This window comes from Pungitius pungitius, chromosome 8, assembly GCF_949316345.1.
Source record: "Pungitius pungitius chromosome 8, fPunPun2.1, whole genome shotgun sequence".
NCBI classification, from domain to species: Eukaryota; Metazoa; Chordata; class Actinopteri; order Perciformes; family Gasterosteidae; genus Pungitius; species Pungitius pungitius.
In genome coordinates, this window is record NC_084907.1 from 2,638,454 (window position 1) to 2,659,581 (window position 21,128).

The window sequence follows — 21,128 nt, forward strand, 5'->3', positions numbered from 1 at the left end:
CTGCGTGTGTTTTCGTGATGTGTGTGTGTGTGTGCGTGTGTGTGCATGTGTGTGTGTGTGCTAAGGCAGGTCCTCTCTAATATTTGAGAAAGCAAATAGTTGCTCTACTAGTTTTCTCCTTATACAACACACACACACAGCAGAAGTATTATTCTAAAACTAACTAAATATTTGCTAACTGTACTAAATACTTGATTATAAGTAGAAGAGTTTAAATTATGTCAAACCACTGAATAAAAAGTGAATCTTTTTCCACGAAGTGTAATTCTTGTTTTCATTACCAGCTGTTTCTTTGTTTGAGACGTTAAGAAAAATAAATGAAAGGAAAGTCATTCTACTTCAAGGAGTCTGTAGAATGTTTATTTCCGGTTAGTTTGAAAATTCTTCCGGCCGGAACCAGAAAATAAAATGTGACCCAGCAACAACGACACAGCTGCACATCTGGAGGAGTAAAACGTTGTTAAATATATTTGATTGAAACATTTGGTCAGTCCTCCCTTGTGATGTAATACAGCGCGATTTAACTGAAGAAAAAAGCATCAATACAACAATGTAACAAAGTATATGAAGTTAAAGTACTAAAAAGTATTACTTGTAAAAGTAGGGAAGAATCAAACCGCTTGTGCTTAGTATCAAAGTACTGGTTTATTTTTTTAATGACTTTGTGTGTAAGCAGCATTTTACAGATGGCCGCATGCAGCTACTTTAGAGACAATTAATGGGAGAAATTTGTATAAATCTGTTTGGTCTTTGTTTAGGTAATCATCAGATCTGTTTACTTTTTACCTATTTGAGATTCAAAAAGTTTTTTTAAACTTAAAACAATCTGAAAAAGGAAAAACTTTAAATGTAGTGAGACACAAATATAATATTCACCTGTGAGTAGATAGTTCATGTTTGATTGAGTTTCAATTAATTACACATGGAGTCAGACAAACTAAATCATATTAAAAAGTATTAAAAAAAAGCTGGAATAAAGCAGAATGACCCAAGGAAACACGTTTTCCAAAGTTGTTATTATATTTTGGAACAGGTGCATTCATACAGACACAATGTTACTGGTCATACTGGTTTAGTTACACTGGTTTATAGCAATTAGTCCCTGAAGATGTGGATTAATCCGTTTAAAAACAAGTTGTTTGATCACAGCACTGTGGAGCAAAGCATTATGGGAGTTATAGTCCTTTAACTTTGTAGACATTTAGGAAACGTTTCTCTGATGACATCACAGCACCATGTGACCATGCAGCCAGGTTTGCAGGGACAATACAGCATGCTGAGCCGAACTCGGATCAGAGTTCTAGTTTTTTGTTTGATTTTTTGTTTCTGCCATTTGAATTATTGTGAATGCATTACTTCCTATCAACTGCAAAACTGACATAAAACGAGCTCTTGGCCACAAAAAAGAAAAATTAAGGACATCATGGCAGCCTGAGCGCGACAAACACAAATCTACGGAATAAAAACGAACAAAAAAAACAAACATCTCAAGTCGCGGCCTGTTTATTCAGCTTCATATCGAGCATTCAAGTGCTTATGTTTTTATTTTATGACACTGGATGGTAAAAATAAACTTTCAATCTCAGACAGAACATTAAAATGTGAACTTTGTTTTATCTGGAAGATGATTTTAGAAATACAAATACGCAAAGAAAACAGCTGTTTCTGGGTGGAAAAGGTCATTTATGACTTTCTTTTACCTTTCTGGATACTTTTACCTCTCAAAGCTTCTAAAATGTGTTCATATGACATAACATAACTCAAGATGAATCTACAACACTTTCATCCTCTCTACAACTGAGTTTAACTGAAAACTTGAGATTGACAATCTGTAACAGAAGATGCAGTAAACTTGTTTTTCTCTTCAACCTTTGAGTTTGTAAAGAGCTCTCAAACAGTCCGAAGCAGCACAGAGGCAGGAAGACAAAACGCCGCTCAGATTAAAATTATATCTCCAATGTGTTTGGCAAAATTATCTTAACTCACTTTGAGTTACTGGCCATTTTTAGAGCTTTTAAAGGTTATTTTGTTCCCGAACATAAGGAAAAAAAGCAGTACAAAAAATTTACCCATGATAAAATGGACCCTGAAATAAATAACGTCCACTTGAGGTCATTCTGAAGTTGGCAATATATCTCTTTAATATGCAATGTAACATAAACTGTGGCTCTGCTGCAGTAAACGTCCTACGACACATTTTGACAATAATCTTGCGTGTTTTCATTCCAGCATTTAGAAGACAATCTTTGCAAAACGAAGCCGACGTTCAGACAGACTCAGCGTGATGCTCGGGTGATGTGGGATGGAGCGTTACCACGGTTACCAGTACCAAATGGTTACTTCAAAACCCAGGACTTCATCCGACGGCGGTTCATTGATGGCGACCTGCCTGTAACACTGTGGCTGATCGAGGGCTTGAGGGTCAAACGGGGGGTCAGTTCCCATCTTACAAAACGCAGGTTGTAGAACGCGGCCCAACGGTAGAAATGCGTTCAGCGCAGAGAGACAAGATGGCGGCATCAACAAACCACTGAACGGCTTGCAAAGGCTGTACTAAAAACTACTTTAGGCTTGAGTAGTTATATATTAAGGCAACAGTTAAGCTTCATGTTAAGGCCAAAGTATTAAAGCTATGACAAAGAGTATATTATATCAATCATGATACAATCTTCTAGCGTTTAAGGCAAGAGCAAAGTGCTAAGTATCGATACCTGATCATTAAAGCTAATCAGAGCCACACACAGAGTTGGCACATGGTGTTGCCATGGTAACATGGACTGTTTACAGGGAGCTGCAGTTCCTCTCGTGCCCACTAGACGTAGCCTGGATAATACTGCATGGAACTGAGGGGGCAAAACCCCAATATGTCTATACACATACAAAGCTACGATATCATAGACCTTTTGTGTTACTATGGCAACGGTAAAAGACAGACTGTGGAGCCAAAAATGACCACTTGTGTGTGTATGGCTCTGATTATTAAACGCGTGATAGCAATAACATGTGATCTGCATAGTTAGTGTGCAAGCAGCAGAAGGAATCGATTAGAAGTATCTAGACTACATTATTATCATCCCTTTCATTTCATGAAAACAAAGTGATTATCAAACAGACTTGTAAAAAAAAACAATCTATGGAGCGTTGGCTGACATCTAAATGGCAAATTGTGATTGGCTGATTGTAGAAACACACCAGGTTGGTCCCCTGAAGCGTGGTTGACTTTGCGAGTGGTCTGATCCTGGGGCGGGAGGCTTTCAGCTTAAAGGGGTGGTGCTTAGGCTCTATGGCTGCAGGGTCTAGGATTTGGGTGCAGCTGGAGCTAGTTTAGGCGGTCCGAGGCCTCTCATCTTGAAATAAGAGACCAGCTGGTTAGGAACCTCGGCGAGGACCGACTTCGCCAGAGCCTCCTGTGGAGCCTGCAGGGACGGGATGAAAGAGCCAATCAGATAGATTTCAGTATCACCGCCAATCAGACTGGGTGGAAGACTGTAGCATGGACCACAGAAGAAGAAGGAATCTGAACAATTTGTTCCCCGAGCCTCTCACACTTACATCTTTGAACTGCCTGAAGGGGACAAACTGGACGATGTCCCTGGCGACGGCCTCCCCCACCGTCGACCTCAGGACGCCGTCGTCTCCGTCCAGGAGCTCCATGGCTTTGAAGTCCGCCGGCCCGACCCCCACGATGATGATCGACAGCGGCAGCCTCGAGGCCCGGACCACAGCGTCCCGGGTCTGATCCAAGTCGGTGATCTCGCCGTCAGTGAGGATGAGGAGGACGAAGTATTGCTGCCGAGGGACACGGAGAGGAGTGAGGCGCTGTGGTTAGTCGCTCTAAGCTGCTTGACCTGCGTGCGAGCGAGCGTGTCCTCACGGAGGCGCTGTTGCTCTGCGCGGCCTGCGCGGCGAGGGAGGCGACGTGGTTGATGATGGGGGAGAAGTTTGTGGGCCCAGAGAGTCTCAGCTGAGGAATCACCATCCTGTAGGCCTCGACGATTCCCTCGATACCTGCGAGAGATACGACGGCGTCATTCAACCCTCCGTCTCAGGCGCCTTTGAAGTGGCCACGACTATTGGGCTAAAATACTCAATATGAGGTTAATAAGCAAATAAAGTAGAAAAACTAGCTCTTTAGCAACAGTTGCATGTAAGTTACATGTCAGTCCTAGTATCATTTATCATATATAATCTCCTTTTGCTTAAGACTACTGAAGTAGAGACTGAAGCTGTGTGTACAGGTACCTCTGCAGTAGGGGTTAGTGGGGTTGAAGTTGAGGGCGAACTCGTGGTTTGCAGCCTGAAAGATCAACAACACAACGGATCAGTAAACAGAAAACTACAAGCTCAAGCTTACAAAACCCAGTTCGTCACTTCAACTGTCTGTATTTTAATTCAACCGAATCACAAAAATCGACTCATGGCTAGAAATGTTTCATGATTGTCACACTGGAGAGACCAGCAGAGCCTCTGGACTGCTGTGTTGTGATTGGTTGGCTGGTTAGAGCGCTGACCTGGTAGTCTGGAGGCAGTTTGGCCCCAAAACCGAACGCTGGGAAAAGTTTATCCCTGAAACGGGAAACAACCACTGTTAGTCACATTTAAGGCTCTTGATCGGCGGTGTGGAGGTTTAGTGGTGAAGGTGTGTGGTTCGGGTGTGTACTAACGTGTCGTAGTCCCGCACCACGTGACCCACGGACCACAGAGCCGACAGGTACTGGTTCAACCCGTCTGGACTCATGTAGTGGAGAGAGTTGGGCGAGCGAGGGTCTCCATTCGAGCCGGTGAAGTCGATCCCGACCTATCAAAATCCATTAATTCAGTATTAAAACATACAAAACGTTTGTGTGACTCATTTAATAAGACATCCGTGTGCATCTCATCTACACAAAGCTCTGCCATCTTTGATTCTATTTAAATTGTCATCTTGAAGGTGATGTGGAGGATTCAAATAAAGCATTTAAAATGTGTTTATCGGTGTGGACCCACGGTGAAGTTGATCTGGCAGCCGCCCATCATGTAGTCCAGGAAGGAGAACTGGGTCAACAGCTGCAAACACACACAGTGGGAACTACATTACAAAATACACATTTAACTGAAATAACACATATAAATCAAAGAGATCAAATAGAAAAAGATTGATGGGATCTGTTTCTTACTGACAACAGTTACTACTGAACAGCTTTAAGGTTTACAAAGAAGAGAACTCTGGGTAACGTGGCCTCTACCTCGCAGCTCTTCACAGAGACGACTCCAGAGTTCTTATAGCTCTTCTTTTTCTTCTGTTTGTCCGGGTGGATGCAGTCAAACGACACCTGGAGGACAGCACATCGGAGCGTTTAATGGCCTCTGGCCGGCCAATAGAAAGACGTCAAATGGTGAAACGTCAGTTAAACGTCAGCCAGCTCACCGGCGCACCACTCGCAGCTTTCTGCAGCTCGGACACTGTGGTGCTGAAAGAACCGATCAGATCGTGAGTTCCATCACTGTCATAATCAGAGCAATCCACCTGCAGAGGGAGGAGGGCACGTTAGAGGCGGATTGCGATGGGTGCGTTTGAATTGAGCTGGATTCTGATTGGCTGAACCTTCAGCGGTCTGTCGAGGTCGCTGGAGCAGAACGTCTGGAGGGGAACAGAGAACTTCTTCCAAGTGGGATTCAGATTGTTCTTCACAACCTAAAAACACACACACACACACACAAACAAACCCCATCATGTTCATGATGCTCACAATCATCATCACAATGACACCATCCTCTGTGTGTTTGGGTGCTCTTCAATTAGTTTGAGACCTCCAAAGCGCACAAAATATTATTTACTAAAATAGCAACAATAGCTCAGAGAAGGTAGTGCAATTGACTCTGTGTGTGTGTGTGTGTGTGTGAGTACCTCTGTTCTGTGGACCAGCTGCCACTTTCCATCGTCTCCTTTTTTGAAAAACTCGAGGAACGGATCAGATTTCCCAAACGTATCCTGGACAGAGAAAAGACGCCGTGCGGCCGTCTCGTTTACGTGTTCCTCGGCCCATTTGATGGGACAAACTGAACTAATGGAGGCCTTTAAAAATAAACTTAAGTGGAGGAAGATGAGGGACGTCGAAGGTGAGGAAGACGAAGCCCAACATAACAAGTAAGACTGAAGAGAGGTGGAGTTGAGTTACCTTCTTGTCCAGGTTTTTAGCTTCAAACTCCAACTGAATGGCTCTGTTGTCCTTCACCTCCTCTGCTGTGACCTACACACAAACAAACACACTTCACTTAGCTTGATGGTCAGGTATCGGACTATTCTATTATCCATGTGTAATAAAGACATTCGTAATGGTAAACTAGTGATATACACACACATGCACACACTACACACCGTAATGCTTCCTTTCCCTGCAGGTTTGCCTTTCTTCAGCTGCAGAGGTCTGGTCAAGGTTTTACTGGAAACAATCTGAAAAGAGTTCAGTTTTTGTATAAGAACTGTTTCTGCAACCGCAAAGCACTTTGGATGAAAAACAGTTTGTGCAGCAGGGGGCGCTGTAACCCTGAGGAATGATTCTGCCTCTCTGGTACAACACGTTGGTCACAGTATTCATGGCTCTCTGCTAACGATGTTCATCTTCATCCGTTTTACTGCTTTTTAAGCTGCGGCGAGACACTTATTCTAAATACATGCTACACTGATTCCTAATATCCAGATGGAATATTCTGTTTGTATCAATTACAGAATATTAGTGTGCATGTAAACAGTCAGAGTCTCCAAACCAGTAGAAAACATAGTGTAATATAATAAAAGCTGACCAACCAAAAAAGCACGTGTACAGCCTGAAGCTGACACACTGTTTCCTCATATTTTTCCACATAGAAACATCCCTTTGGTGTGTACCTGTCCCAGCGTTAGCTCCACCCCTCCCAGGTAGTCATCATCGGCGAGGTCAGCGCTCGAGTTGTCGATGTCGTAGACGCCGAGCTTCAGATTCTGCACCGTCTCAAAGTGGTAATCCAGCCTGAGCCGCTGACTGAAGGACGGACTGGAGGAGTTCTTCACACGCTCAGTGCGAGCCAGCTGACCGGGAGGAAGACAGAGAGGGTTTGTTTCATCTGTGAAGTCAAATTACAAAATGATCCAATCAAAGGGCAGTGCATGCGTGTCACCTCGGTCCAGGTGTCGCTGCCCGAGCTCTGCAGCAGCACGCACAGAGGGTCCGACTTCGAACCGACATCTTTATCCAGCAGGTCGGTGCAGGAGATGCTCAGCTCCACTTTAGTGAGACAGTCCGCCATCTGAGGGGGAGGGAGGGAGGGTGGGGGGGGGGCAGAGAGACCAGAATATAATCAGCAACTATTTTGATGAACTTTCTGACTGTGAATTAAACGGGCTGTACTGTGGACACCACCATTAACAAAATATTTAAACAGAGAACTACACCCCCGGAGCTTCACCGCCGTCTCACCACAAACAGTTTCTTTATGATTCTGCAAACTCGCACTTCAGCAGCCCGTGTCACTTGTTTCACTGCAGCTGAACCAAAAACAAAGGCCACAAACACTCGACCGACGCCGCCTGCACATCCTGTTCTCTCACGCGAACCCCACCTCCCTTTAAGGAGCGTCAGGAGCTCTGTGGCAATCGATGGAGATAACGCTGCAGGACGCCACGAACGTGCCTCTGCTGCATGCAAAGGTCGATGGCGGCCAGTCGGTCGACACATAAAGCGAACCACAGCTGGGGCAGAAACTGAGCCCTGTAATGACCACGTAACCATGTACATTTATTTACCTAAGGTCCTTTTTTTATTACTATTCTATCTATATGTATGTGTGCCACCACGTTTCAGAGGCAAATACATATGATTGGTTTCCTTCACTACATTGACATGGCAGTTATAGATCCTTTTCAGATAAATATTTTACTTAAGTAACATGTTACCAGCTGATCAAATAGCATGCATGGTTACACTGATGCAGATATCAAATAAGAGACAAAATTACATAATTTAATGTTGCATTCACCCTTTTTAGTGCATTTTGTTGCTTGAATCTTTATTCTTAGTCTGTACTTCATTCAGTTCTTCCCTAAAGTGTTAATTGTAATATTCTAATATCCTGGTGTGTCAGGAAGCTGACTTGAATGCTTCTTCCACCAATGTCTGATAAACGGAACCACCAGTGACGTCAGCATAACAAAGACGTACCTTAAACTCCACCACCTGCTGAGATGCTTACAAGGAAATCAGATTATCGAGCAGACTAAGTGACGTTAAACATTGGAGCTCTGGTGACCCGACTGATCCCGAATCCGTTTTAATTTCAAATCCAATGACGTGAGCGAGCAGCACGTGAAGGCAACACTAGTATGAGCCTGAATGGAGGAGAGGTTCCCTTAGGCGTTAACACCGGTAGACCAGTTTAAAAAAAACAAGACGAACACACCCAGTTCATTTTCTCTCTCTCATGCACAAACAGACACACACGACATTATGTCAATACAAACTTTGTAAATCACCTTCAGGGCCGCTCTATTGAATGTTAACTTCTTCAAACCACAGAAACAAGCAGCAGGGCGATGGACCAAACTGCCGTCACCCGAACAGCGCGGAACCGGAAACGATACCTTTTTTCAGTCAGAGTAAACACAGCTGAGACAACACGAACCGTTACCCGAACAATCGACTTTTTACAAAAGGTTCTTCACAGAGGGAATCTAAACTTCGGCACTATCTGCGGCACAAAATCAGCCGTTGGTTTGCGATGGGCGGACTTCATTAGCAGGGAGCGGCACACAGAAATGCCGCGCTCTGATTGGAGAGGCAGCTACAACGCTGCTTCCTCATTGGATGTAGTGACTGTCAGTTACACCCTGGGTTCAGCCGCTGCTAGTTGGCTGTAGCGCAACAAGAGAAACTTCCGATCAAGCCCCTTCAGAATAAGAGATGCACCAACAAATAATTTCAAATCCATCCCATACAACCAAAATGGCTGTGATTAATTTAGTAAGCGCTTTACTCCTTTTGACAGTTACCAGGGTTTATTTGACAGAGGGTGGAATGCTATTTATTAACTTCTGAATTTCAATGCGAGTTGCCACAAAACCCCAAAATAAAAACATCCTTATTTTAATAGATACAAGTTTTAGATTAGATATTTTTAAACTAGGAGTATTCTATACCTACTTTATAAAATCTAAGTTTAAAAGTGGTTTGATGATACAAAACAAACAGGGCAGGTGGTGTTTTAGTTGCAACGTGTTATAGAAACTGCTCTGGCTGGGTAATCATCAGCTAATTAAGTGCCACCTTTATACTTAAGAATTGTCATTTAACAAATAACAGCACTGTGGCATTATGGCAGCACTTAATGCTTTCACTTGATAAATTATGGCCTTGATGACTATTGATAGAAGCTTTTGAGAAGGACTATGACATATTTAAAGACTCATGAAAAATTCACTAAGAAGACGCTGTCAGGAATTTTCTTTTTTGTGGAACTACTGTTCTTAATACATCAATTATATTTCTGACTATTTTCAAGACTGATTTTTTTTTAAAGTAAATTGATCTGCTTTTATGTTGAATATACCGACACTCAAGCCGGAAGTAATGTTGCAGACGCACTCTGACAAATGGCTGCACTGAGAGGGTCAGAGGGAAACATTTCAGAAGTACAATTGAGAGCACTCAAACAGCCCTTTCGCACCTCCTCACAGAGAACCACACAGCTTCACTTTAATTGTCCTTTACAGTAGAACCATCATGAAGTCAGAAAAGGCAGCAGAGCGTCACATCACTGATGAGAAACAGAACACCAAAGACCAAGACACAGAACACACAGGCAATCCTGTCAATCACATCCACACTCCCCATCCATAACCATCTCTGACATCGTCATATCATTCTCATTCGCCATTGATTCGCTTTCCTGGATAGAAAACCGAAAGCCGAAACCAGCCTCCACACAAAACACTGATGAGATACTGGCAGACTCAGGGTGAAATAGGAGGCTTACTGAATGCTATTCAATTCTAATATCATTTCCATCATATGGCACAACTATACATTATCAATTAACATTATAAATGATCTAATTCTTCAGGCAGTTTCATTGCAGAGACAGAAGTCTGAAATTGTTACTTTGTTTATTTCAAACTAGCGGTCTGAACTGATTGAGTGGTTGTACCAGTAACAACACAAAAACTATGGTCAGAAGAACAGTTTTATAGCTACATTAGTTTATAAGATCTTCTTGAAAATAATAGATACATAGAGAATTGACCCACTATCTAAATGCCAAAATGCACAGGCCAAGCTCCCTATCTAAAGACTACCATCCAAAAGCCAACATTTACCATCTGCAGACGGCAGCTATTATCTTGTCCAGTGATTCTCAACTGGTGGTTCGCGGGGTCGCGGGCCTTTGCATGGGAAAATAAAAACATTTAAAAAAAATTTAAAAAAAAATCATCCTGTGATTTTATTTTGAAGGGACTTTTTCTAATGCAGCGGATCGGTTGACCGATCGATTTGGGTCGCGGCTTGTCATTAAGGGGTGATGGTGGGTCCCGGAGCCAGACCAGTTGAGAACCACTGATCTAGTCTACCATAAGTGGACCACCATATATTATCTCAACGTGAATATCTATGGTCTACCCTTTTACAAGCCATAACCTACCATCTTCAAAACACCATCTACCTGCCACCACTTCACCATCTCCAGGCAACCATCTACCCTCTACAAGCCAACAGCCTGCATTCTACATGCCAACCTCTACCACCTACGAGTCACCGCCTACCTTCTACATGCCACCATCTACCCCCTACGAGTCACCGCCTACCTTCTACACGCCACCATCTACCCCCTACGAGTCACCGCCTACCTTCTACACACCACCATCTACCCCCTACGAGTCACCGCCTACCTTCTACACGCCACCATCTACGCCCTACGATTCACCGCCTACCTTCTACACGCCACTATCTACCCCCTACGAGTCACCGCCTACCTTCTACACGCCACCATCTACCCCCTACGAGTCACCGTTTACCTTCTACACGCCACCATTTACCCCCTACGAGTCACCGCCTACCTTCTACACGCCACCATCTACCCTCTACAAGTCACCGCCTACCTTCTACACGCCACCATCTACCCCCTACGAGTCACTGCCTACCTTCTACCCTCTACGAGTCACCGCCTACCTTCTACACGCCACCATCTACCCCCTACGAGTCACTGCCTACCTTCTACCCCCTACGAGTCACCGCCTACCTTCTACATGCCACCATCAACCCCTACGAGTCACCGCCTACCTTCTACATGCCACCATCTACCCTCTACGAGTAACCGCCTACCTTCTACATGCCACCTTCTACCCCCTACGAGTCACCGCCTACCTTCTACATGCCACCATCTACGCCCTACGAGTCACCGCCTACCTTCTACACGCCACCATCTACGCCCTACGATTCACCGCCTACCTTCTACACGCCACCATCTACGCCCTACGATTCACCGCCTACCTTCTACACGCCACCATCTACCCCCTACGAGTCACCGCCTACCTTCTACACGCCACCATCTACCCCCTACGAGTCACCGTTTACCTTCTACATGCCACCATTTACCCCCTACGAGTCACCGCCTACCTTCTACACGCCACCATCTACCCTCTACACGCCACCATCTACCCCCTACGAGTCACTGCCTACCTTCTACCCCCTACGAGTCACCGCCTACCTTCTACATGCCACCATCTACGAGTCACCGCCTACATTCTACATGCCACCTTCTACCCCCTACGAGTCACCGCCTACCTTCTACATGCCACCATCTACCCTCTACGAGTCACCGCCTACCTTCCACATGCCACAGTCTACCCCCTACGAGTCACCACCTACCTTCTACATGCCCCCATATTTACCCTAGACTACAGCACCGACCTTCAACATGCCACCAGCTATCCCCTACACGAGTAATCATCTGAGGGCTATCAGCTGCAGGTTATATGCAGTATATGGATCAACATTTACCCACTACAGGTGAGATTATAGATCCCCAAAATGACCATTTAAGGGTCATTTGTCATGTACAGGCCACTTCCTACCCCCATAAGGGACAATTTATAATTGAAATGCTTTCATGTACAAGCTATCGTCTACCATGTACAGGCCACTAGTTATATTACATGAATAATACCATCTACATGAAATTCAAATCACTACATTTAACAGACCATCGTTTATCTTCAGAATGCACCTACCACCTATGGAACTCCACCTAGCACCTGATGCTACCATGAATTAAATTAGAATAATTTTAAGATTCATCCTCTTTGGTTATTCGATGTAAATCAAAAATTGTAGACTGTAGCAATAAATGTCTACTTAATAATCAATAGAACCTCTCCATCTATGACACCAGTGGATCAGTCATTCCTCGTGTTTTAAATGGAGCGTCTTAGCATCCGTGACTCACCTGCAAGTCCTGCCTTGTTTGTCTATTGAACAGCTGGGGAGGGAGAGAAAATTGAACGCTTCTTTGCTCGATGTCACTACACCTGGACCAAACCACACCCACAGACACTGTTCAGACCGACGTCCTCCATCCACAAGCCAAATCGTCAGGGCTTTTGTTTTTTTTTCATTACAATGTATATTCTCCAGACACCAGGTCCACGACAACCACTACCAGACAGTATTTGAGTTCTCTTTATTGAAAACAGTTTAGTGAATTCTCCCACACACACAACATTGGACTCAATTTGAGGTCAACCACTACCTGTAATTAGAATACAGGTAGTACACTCTTCAGTCAAAACTTCACCAATTGAAACTCCATGTTTGTTTAAACATTTCACAGAAAAATGTAAATCTGCAACATGAAGCACATCATGCTGCGTTGGCTCATATAATGTAGGCCATCAATGTTGAAATCAGAATGTAGTAGGTTGTTTAGTGTAAGGTTTGCCTCCAATATGACACTTAATAGATGAGGACATTTGAGGAAATAAGATGATTCATTAGATCAAATAAAACCTCACAGCGTAGTACTTTAACGTTCACTTGCAGTACTTTTGCCGTACTAGTCTTCACAATACTGCCTTTGATTCACATTTCTGCAAAGAAACCACAAACCAAGTGGGGGAGAAGGATTTCTGTTTCTCTGGAATAAGGTCACAAAACAAAATCATATTGTTATTGCAAGGGATCTAAAAAATATATATATATTAGCATCCTTGAAGCTCTGGGCTGTAGCGTGCCGAGTAAGGAGTGTTTTAAGTACCTTGTATAGCATCGAAGCTTTCGATGAGAAGAAATCCAACCCTGATCTCCATTCAAGTTTTACAACCTAAATAAATTATTTTACTCGAATGAATCCATTGATCTGATAAGTTTCCATCAGACAGTGAAGAGCAAACAGTCAGAGAGCTGATGGCAGGTGAGTGTCAGCAACGTCCTTTTATTATCGAAAGCAAAGGAGACTCAACATTGTGTATGGTTATACGATCATACAGGTTTGTTCACACTGACAATAGAAACAAAAATTAGCTTTAAAAAGGTGGAAACATCCAAAATCATACATGGAACAAAAGGCTACCTAACTAAAAATCTGATTTCATCTCAACACTCAATCCAAACACCTACTGAGCATGTGCTGCTGGAGGGCGGTGGGGGGTAAGAAGGGGGCATGTTTAAACACAGCAACATCAGAAAAATGTGACAGGAAAAGGATTCAGCCGCCCAAAATACTTATTTACAAAATAAAATGTGTCAGCAATCTGTCCTACAGCCTCTGTACAGAGCAATGTCGCAACTCCGAATTGTGTCAACATTTCACCAAAGCCACAGAATTGATGTTGGTATACTTTTTTTAACCAGAGCAACGGGGCGTGTCGATATGAGCATAAACATTTGATCATGGCAACATAGCTTTTTATCGTTATTTTACCATAGCAACAGAGAATGTGAAAACGTTATCATAGCAACAGAGAGCCACACACTGTGGTAGTAAAGCTTTTCATCAGCAACAGAGCATGTAAAGGAATTACCATGGGAACAAGTTTTGACCATGGCAACACAGCATAAACAACTCATCAAAGCAACAGACTGTGGATTTTTATCATCATTTTACAATAGCAACACAGCATGTGAAGATTTGACAATGGCAACAGATTTTACCATATCAACATAGCAAAGAAAGTATATAATAGCAACATACTGTGGCTTTTTCTTCATCATTTTAGGGTAGCAACCAACATGTTAAGGCATTACCATTAGCGGTACTACCGTTAGGGCCACAGCAGATTTGAGCAACAACAATGTTTGTCTACCTCATGGTGTTACCATAACAAAACAGGTGAATATGTTCAGTGTGTCAACTGTGGACATGACTGCATTGGAAACATGTTAAGGACCAAAATCCTGCCAACATCGACATAATTTATCATCATCTATGTGCTAGAAGTCAGTGGACAAGCTGCAGAAAGGAGCAAAGTCCAGATCAAAATCTTCCCAATGGGGTGCACATGGGGGGGGGGGGGGGGGGGTGTTCTGTTATAATCTACACACATGGCCTTAACTGAAACCTATTTGACTCCATAATCTTGAATGTATTATGTTGGCTTAGTTCAACCTGAACGGTTGATACAGGTAGGTGTAACACATTGTCTATTTCAGTCAATTTGTGTTGGGCCGGGCTTTAACCCAAGCTTATCTTGACCTTGCGTGCTCCAATAGGTCGGTCATTAAGGTCCATAACAGCAGCACTGGCCTCGTCGTGGTTTTGGAATGCAACCATTGCTTCACCTGTTGGCAGGCCTTTCTCACTGAACTGCAGGCAGACTGAGCCTGGCAGCACCTGGTAGCCATAGAAGAAGTCCATGATCTCGTCCACAGTTACAGTGAACGGCATGTTCTGAAGCTTTACAATCGTCGGGCCAGGAGCCCCGCGTTGACTGTTGGGATTGTTAGGTCCTCCAGGGGCTGGCTGGTTACGGAGTCCTTCAGATCCTGGAGTAAACACCTGCTGTCCACCAGTAGCCCCGCCCCCTGGACGTCCTTGGTTGTTGTTAGCCCCTCCCCCTCTGGTCTGTCCTCCTCCACCTCCTTTTCTGTTTGCATTGTCAAAGGACACCAACCCTCTTAGTGCATCGTGGCTGAACGGCGCTCCTCCTGCTGCTCCGGGCCGAAAGCCTGGTGGCTCCAAGATTGGCGCCCCAGGAAGACCGGAAACTAGCGGTGGCGCCACGCCCAGATTTACTTCCCCAAGCCCTGCTGCCAGAGGAGGTAGCGGAGGAGGGCCTCCTAGCCCATTCCCAGGGGCTGAGAATGGAGTCACAAAGGGGGAATTATTGAGGTTCCCCATGGTGTTTCGGAGAAAGTTAAATTCCTCCCCACTAATTCCTGCAAATGGGTTGATCTGGGGTGGCTGGGGACTAGGCTGGGCTTGCTGGTGCTGGTTCTGGTTTAAGCTCTGCTGACTCTGGTTGCGTTGGCCTCTCTTGTTCTGAGGAGGGGGATTCCTCTCAATTTCCTTCATCTGATCAAAGGTTGCCAGGTGGACAAATGCATCACGGCCATTTAGTTTCTGGCGGTGCAGTCTTTCGGCCTTGCGAGCGTCTTCCTCAGTCCGCAGCTGAAAGATAGCTTGCCCTAAACCGTTACCATGGCTATCCGTCAGGACCTTAAGGGTGTCCTCGTAAAGCCCCACACCTTCCAGGAAGGTGCGGACATCCTTCTTGGAAACATTGTAAGGGATGTTGGTAATGTGGGCACAGTTCCTGGGAACTTTCAAGCCATCCTGGTTCTTCCCATCACCCAGCGATGAATCACGCTTGCGAATGGTGTCTATTTTTTCAAGCATTCCCTTACGGGCGATTGGGTGGACTTGGATGAAGCGGGTGCCCATATACTGCATGTGAGCACCCAGAGCAGTCTTGTAGTCTTGTTCCGTTCTAAACTCAAGGAAACCCTCTCCCGTGGCTCTCCCGTTGGGTCCATACGCAATAAAGATGCTGTCCTCCATGATGGCCAAATTATTAAAGAACTCTTTGATCTGTTTCTTGTCGGCCTCATACGGCAGGCCCTTGAGGTAGACGCAGAATTCCTGGCGGTGCGGAGATCGTGACCGTGCTCGCTGGTCCCTGCCTCCAGTCAAGGCAATACCACGCCGATGATGCTGTTCCTGTGACTCGTTGCTGTTATTGGACTTGCTGCTGTTGTGAGGAGCATGGCTTAGGATACCGTCATTGAGGCTGGCCCATTGCCGCTCAGAGCCTGGTGTGATCTCAATGAACCTTTGGCCCATCATGCCACCTCCCCTCTTCACAGCTTCAAAGCTGTCCTGGGGCGAGAAGAACTTGACCATAGCCCTGCCAGTTGGACGACCCTGCCCGTCCCTCAGCAGGCGAGCCCCTTCCACCCCAAGACCCCGAAAGAACTCTCTGACATCCATCTCTGAGCAGGAGAAAGGGAGGTTTTGCAGGAGGACAAACAACTCATCGGGATGGGCCACTCCAGCTCCGGCTGCAGCCGCAGCAGCAGCAGCAGCCTTCATATGAGCCTGGAGGCCAAGGGAGGCAAGAGGGGAGAGAGGGTTAAACAGCATGGGGTTGGGGGTTCCAAGAGGGAGGCCTGAACCCATTCCTCCTGGGGGAGGGAGGGACGGGTTGAATGGAGGCATGGATGACATGTGGGAGAGGTGGCTCATAGGAGGCACTGGGAGTCCTTGGGACAGGGTGGAGACAGTCGGTACAGGGGGAAGGGAGCACACTGGCGGAGGAACAGGAAGAGAGGGCAGTGTGGGCATGGGGGGCATGGAAGGCATGCTAGGAAGTGGAGGGATGGGTGGGGGGCCTGCATTATGTGATGCAAGAGCTGTGGTTATTGAGGGGGCAGAGCTGTAACTGTTGGGGAAGCTGGATACCACACTGATCACTGCCTTGTTGCTTTGTTGCTCCTGAGATGAGCTTGCTGAAGTCACCGAAATTGGGGCATTACCGAAACCTTGGTTTCCATGGCTACTACTTCTCCCTACCCCAACCTGCTGTCCCGTGGGTACGGGGGCAGTGCACGCTTGTCGATTAGTATTTCCTCCTGCAGGCGTAGCTGTCTCCACAGCGCCCGGCCCGGCCTCAAACCTGCGCCGGCTGAGTTCAATCATGTTCTGCATCTCGGTCTTACTGCTAAGCAACAGCGACACTTTGGAGGTCTTGATGGACCCGCCTGTTCGCATCATACCCAGGCGAGCGTCTTCGTCGGTGGCAAAGACAATGAAGGCTTCACCATGCTCGCCCCCCACGATGTGCACTCCCCCGTCAGGGATGGTTAGGCCAGAGAAGAAGTGTCTGATGTCCATGGTGCCGGCCACTATGGGCAGACCCTGCAGCCTGATGACTACCGCCATACTGACTGCTAAACAACAGCCCTAATACCTGGGGAAAAAGCAACACTACCGTCAGATGCAGAGCAAAAAAAAAAAAGTAGATGTTTCCTCAGGGAACTCAAATCTGACTTCATGAAGCTTAGCCAACACTGCTAACATTACAGTTAGTTCAAAATAACCGTGACACCATGATTACATTTTAGATTAATTTACTGACATTTGGAAGCTAGTGGGATTTCCAAGGTGTTTGGGGGGGGAAATGAGAAGAAAACCAGCATGGGATCTTAACTGCAACTGTGTCGATCTATCTGCTACCTTTTAGTAAATGCAATTAACTTGTTACAGATCTTAAGAGGCTGCAGTTAAACCCCAGAAGAAGCTATTTAATGCATTAAAATAGCTCCAATGTTTAATTATCCGTTGAGGTTTTGTCAAATACATTGGGATGAATAAAAACATTTGTGCATAAGCCTGGGCTATACGATGAGATTACTGGTTAACACAATATTGATATTGTTAATAAAAAATAAAGTGAAAGGTCAAAAGCAACTCGCAACGCAACTCACCAATGCAACTAGGCTGTGTGTATACTTTCACAGAATAACAGACAGGATTTCTGAAGGCTGCTGAAACCTGTTGAAAAGGTCAGATAAAAAATAAAAATAAATAATCCTGTTCAAAACTGTTTGATTAAGCTTTTCAGTGGAAGTAGGCCATTTCGGGGGGTTTCAGCAGTTAGCTGGCTGGTTTTAATTAGTGGGAATAACTGAATACGTTTTAACAAACATCACTATCAACTAGCAAAAAATGGTGTACGTTTTCAGCCATTCTCCTAAGAGGTTGTTTCTCCAATACAAACTAACACCCTCAAAAATCTCGACAGCCATCAGCAAAACCAACATCTTGGCTGGTGCTGCTCATTCAGAAATGAGTGCAGCAGCTTTTCCTAAAAAAAAGACACACTGGTCCAAAACCAAAATCCATCACGACCAAAGGCTCGATCCCAAATATCCAAATACACTCAAAAGAGTTAGCAGAAAAAATAGCAAACTAAAAGAATGGACATGCTGAACTGCAACCAGCCAGCACACATGTCCAACAAACCAGCAACACCCTCAAAACACAAAGAAACAGGTGAGCAGGACTGATCTCCTCAAACAGCACCAAATCAGCCCGGTAGAACTTCAGCAACTGGTTGTAGAACATCACACAAGCAAATCTGTTATACATTGACAAAAACATGAGCAACAGCAGCTTACCAACCAGAGCAAATGAGAGCATGGTCACCAACATTTAAAAAAGGCGAAGTCAGGTACAGGGAATGTCAGGTACCCGAGCAACATTAGCATTACATCAACCAGAGCAACATTAGCATTATGAAATCCAGAGCAGCAGCTGATAAGACAGCCCAGCACAAAAATAGCAGCTGATCAGAAGAGAAAACAAACAGAAGTAAGGTGCAATGCAAAACTGATAAACCATGTTGACCAACTGAGAAATGGCAGACAAGCAGCACTCGTCGCTGCCACAACCCTCAGGATCGTCAGGTTCTGTGCTCCAACTGAACCTGAACCGGGACGTCAGACATCATGATTCTGATAAACGGATATCTCACTAAACTCTGATATTTCCATCACTTTTGAGTGCGAGGCTGCTTCCTGCAGCCCACCATACAACAATGCCAAACATCAATGATTTTACATCTAACCCTCAGCACAGACAATACACACTGACATTTGATTGTCAGTTATGTGAATGCTTCACCATCATTTACTTTTAAATGAACTTCTTACATGGACATCACTTTTTGGAGTCAACCCGCAAAAAGTCTGAGAAACATTAACAGCAGAAAGAGGATGAAAACACAGCAGTAGAGGAAACGGCAACAGCTAAAAACGTCAGAGGCAACCAGAGAATCCAGAGAGAGGTTACATGAACCAAGAAACAGGATACAGCCGACAGGATACAGAAAATAAGCTACTTCGAAACAGCCAGAAAACCAGAAAATTCAGTACAGCAAATTCAGCATTAAAAAGCAAAACACTGCCTTGGTTAAAGCCGGAATACATTGCTGTCCACATGTTGTCGCCAACCTCAAAACACAGGAAAAAGAATGGGATGAACGCAAAGGTTGGAACGACACTCACAGCCTTGATAAAAGATCTCCTCTTTGGATGAGGGAATCTCCACACGGTCAGCCAGCTTGGAGCTCAATTCTCAACAGACAAAACAATGACAAAAAGATCTGTCGTGATTAAAGCCGGAAACACGCAGCCGTCAGCTGGATCTTACTAAAGCTTTAGCTACAGCATGTGAACTCCAGACCAGATATCCATCTGTTTCAACAGTGACTGATCAAATCTCTGGTTTTTCTTGTACAGAATTCCACTGACCTGCACAAAGACAAAAACAGAAAGAACTGACATACAAGAAGGAATTGTAAACTTTCTGGATATGCAACAAAACCCCCAACATACAACACAACAATTACTTGCCAGATACAGGATCTTCTAGACCTTCACCAATATTCATACTAGGGGATTAAAATAATTTTAGTATGGTACCAATGTATTTCATCTTGTAGCTTTAACCTAGTCCTGAACTAAAAGCGGTTGGTTTGACAAAATAATTGTTCTGCAAACTACGTGAAAAAGCTCATATCTTGATTTGAATCCATTGAGATTACCAATGTATGCAAAAATGAAACCACCAAGGTAAAAACATCATTCAGCTGCGTATTACAAATCCATCACTTTTGGATCTCGTTAGTTAGTAGTGTAGCAAAATGCAACACGACGTGAAACCAAGACATGTCTCCATGACAACTGTCACTCATCTTGAGCTCATGTCAACATTTTACTTACTCGTGGACGTTGAACGTCATTACCGGGGGCGTGGCCTGTGAACTGCAGCGAAAACCGTTTTATATATATATAACGTTAAGTTTACGACGAAAACCGACAAAAGAAAGTTGTGTGAGTTTGTGAGATCAAACTCACACACAAGTGCCTTCCTAGTCTCGTGGAGTGACAAAAGTACTACGCGGATCCCTGGTGACAATACATCAAAACATGATGAATGTGACGGTTAGCTTAATTGGAGCCCGGACAAGACGCAATGAAATAAAAATCTTAACACAAAAAACAGTTAGTGCAATAAGTGTCCGACATGAAACTTCAACCGTGAAATCTTAACAATTACAGCTAACTAGCTAGCTTCCAGCAGAAACACTGAATGTAGCTTGCTAACTAACGTTAAGCTAACGCTCTTTAGCCACCTAGCTGGTTTTGAGCCTTGCTTTGTGTGCGTGTGTTGGAGCGGAGACGCGAGCAGGTCGCACGCTTTTAGCGGCTCCTCTCGCACTCAGCTCCCGGTGTGAGTGTGTTACTGAGCGGGTTGCCGCTGCTGGATTCTTACCGAGAAATTTGTCAACAAACACACTGGTTTAACTCGTTAATTGTGCTCTTTTCTTCTCCTCTGTGTGGTGGCTGCTGCTGCTGCACGAAATGTCCGCGCAAACATCGCGATACAAGACGTGATGACGCGAGACTAAGCCAAGCGTTTTTTCTGACGTCAGAGACACAGCGCCATCTACTGGCTTACAACCTGTTTACATATTTGTACACATTGCGTGTGTACTGTATGCATATACATTTACTACATTCCTATTTAAATGAAAGCTCACTCACTTTAAAATGAATGCCATATAAATGTGATATAAGATGTAAGTTTATCGCTTAATTTAATGCAATATTTGTACTATTTTG

The 21,128-nt window shown here is 44.6% G+C and overlaps 1 protein-coding gene across 4 annotated transcripts; it reads right to left on the bottom strand.

Annotated features, from left to right (window-relative positions):
* Positions 1–997: 997 nt before the first annotated feature.
* Positions 998–20,881, bottom strand: cpne1 (copine I). Of its 4 annotated transcripts, none has more exons than XM_037447958.2 (16): positions 20,779–20,881; positions 7,138–7,266; positions 6,869–7,048; positions 6,359–6,433; positions 6,159–6,230; positions 5,888–5,971; positions 5,585–5,674; positions 5,408–5,506; positions 5,226–5,312; positions 4,987–5,046; positions 4,665–4,798; positions 4,512–4,566; positions 4,243–4,297; positions 3,875–4,008; positions 3,553–3,789; positions 998–3,416 (listed from the first exon to the last, which is right to left on the bottom strand). In XM_037447958.2, the coding sequence occupies exons 2-16, from the start codon at positions 7,264–7,266 to the stop codon at positions 3,297–3,299; spliced, it is 1,611 nt and encodes a 536-aa protein (XP_037303855.2). In that variant the 5' UTR covers positions 20,779–20,881; the 3' UTR covers positions 998–3,296. The 4 variants fall into 4 exon arrangements, with proteins under 4 accessions (XP_037303855.2, XP_037303856.2, XP_062419891.1 ...); XM_037447959.2 differs by lacking the exon at positions 20,779–20,881 and adding an exon at positions 8,489–8,762; XM_062563907.1 differs by lacking the exons at positions 998–3,416; positions 3,553–3,789; positions 3,875–4,008; ... (10 more) ...; positions 6,869–7,048; positions 7,138–7,266 and adding exons at positions 13,418–17,410; positions 17,928–17,994.
* Between the last annotated feature and the right edge of the window lie 247 nt (positions 20,882–21,128).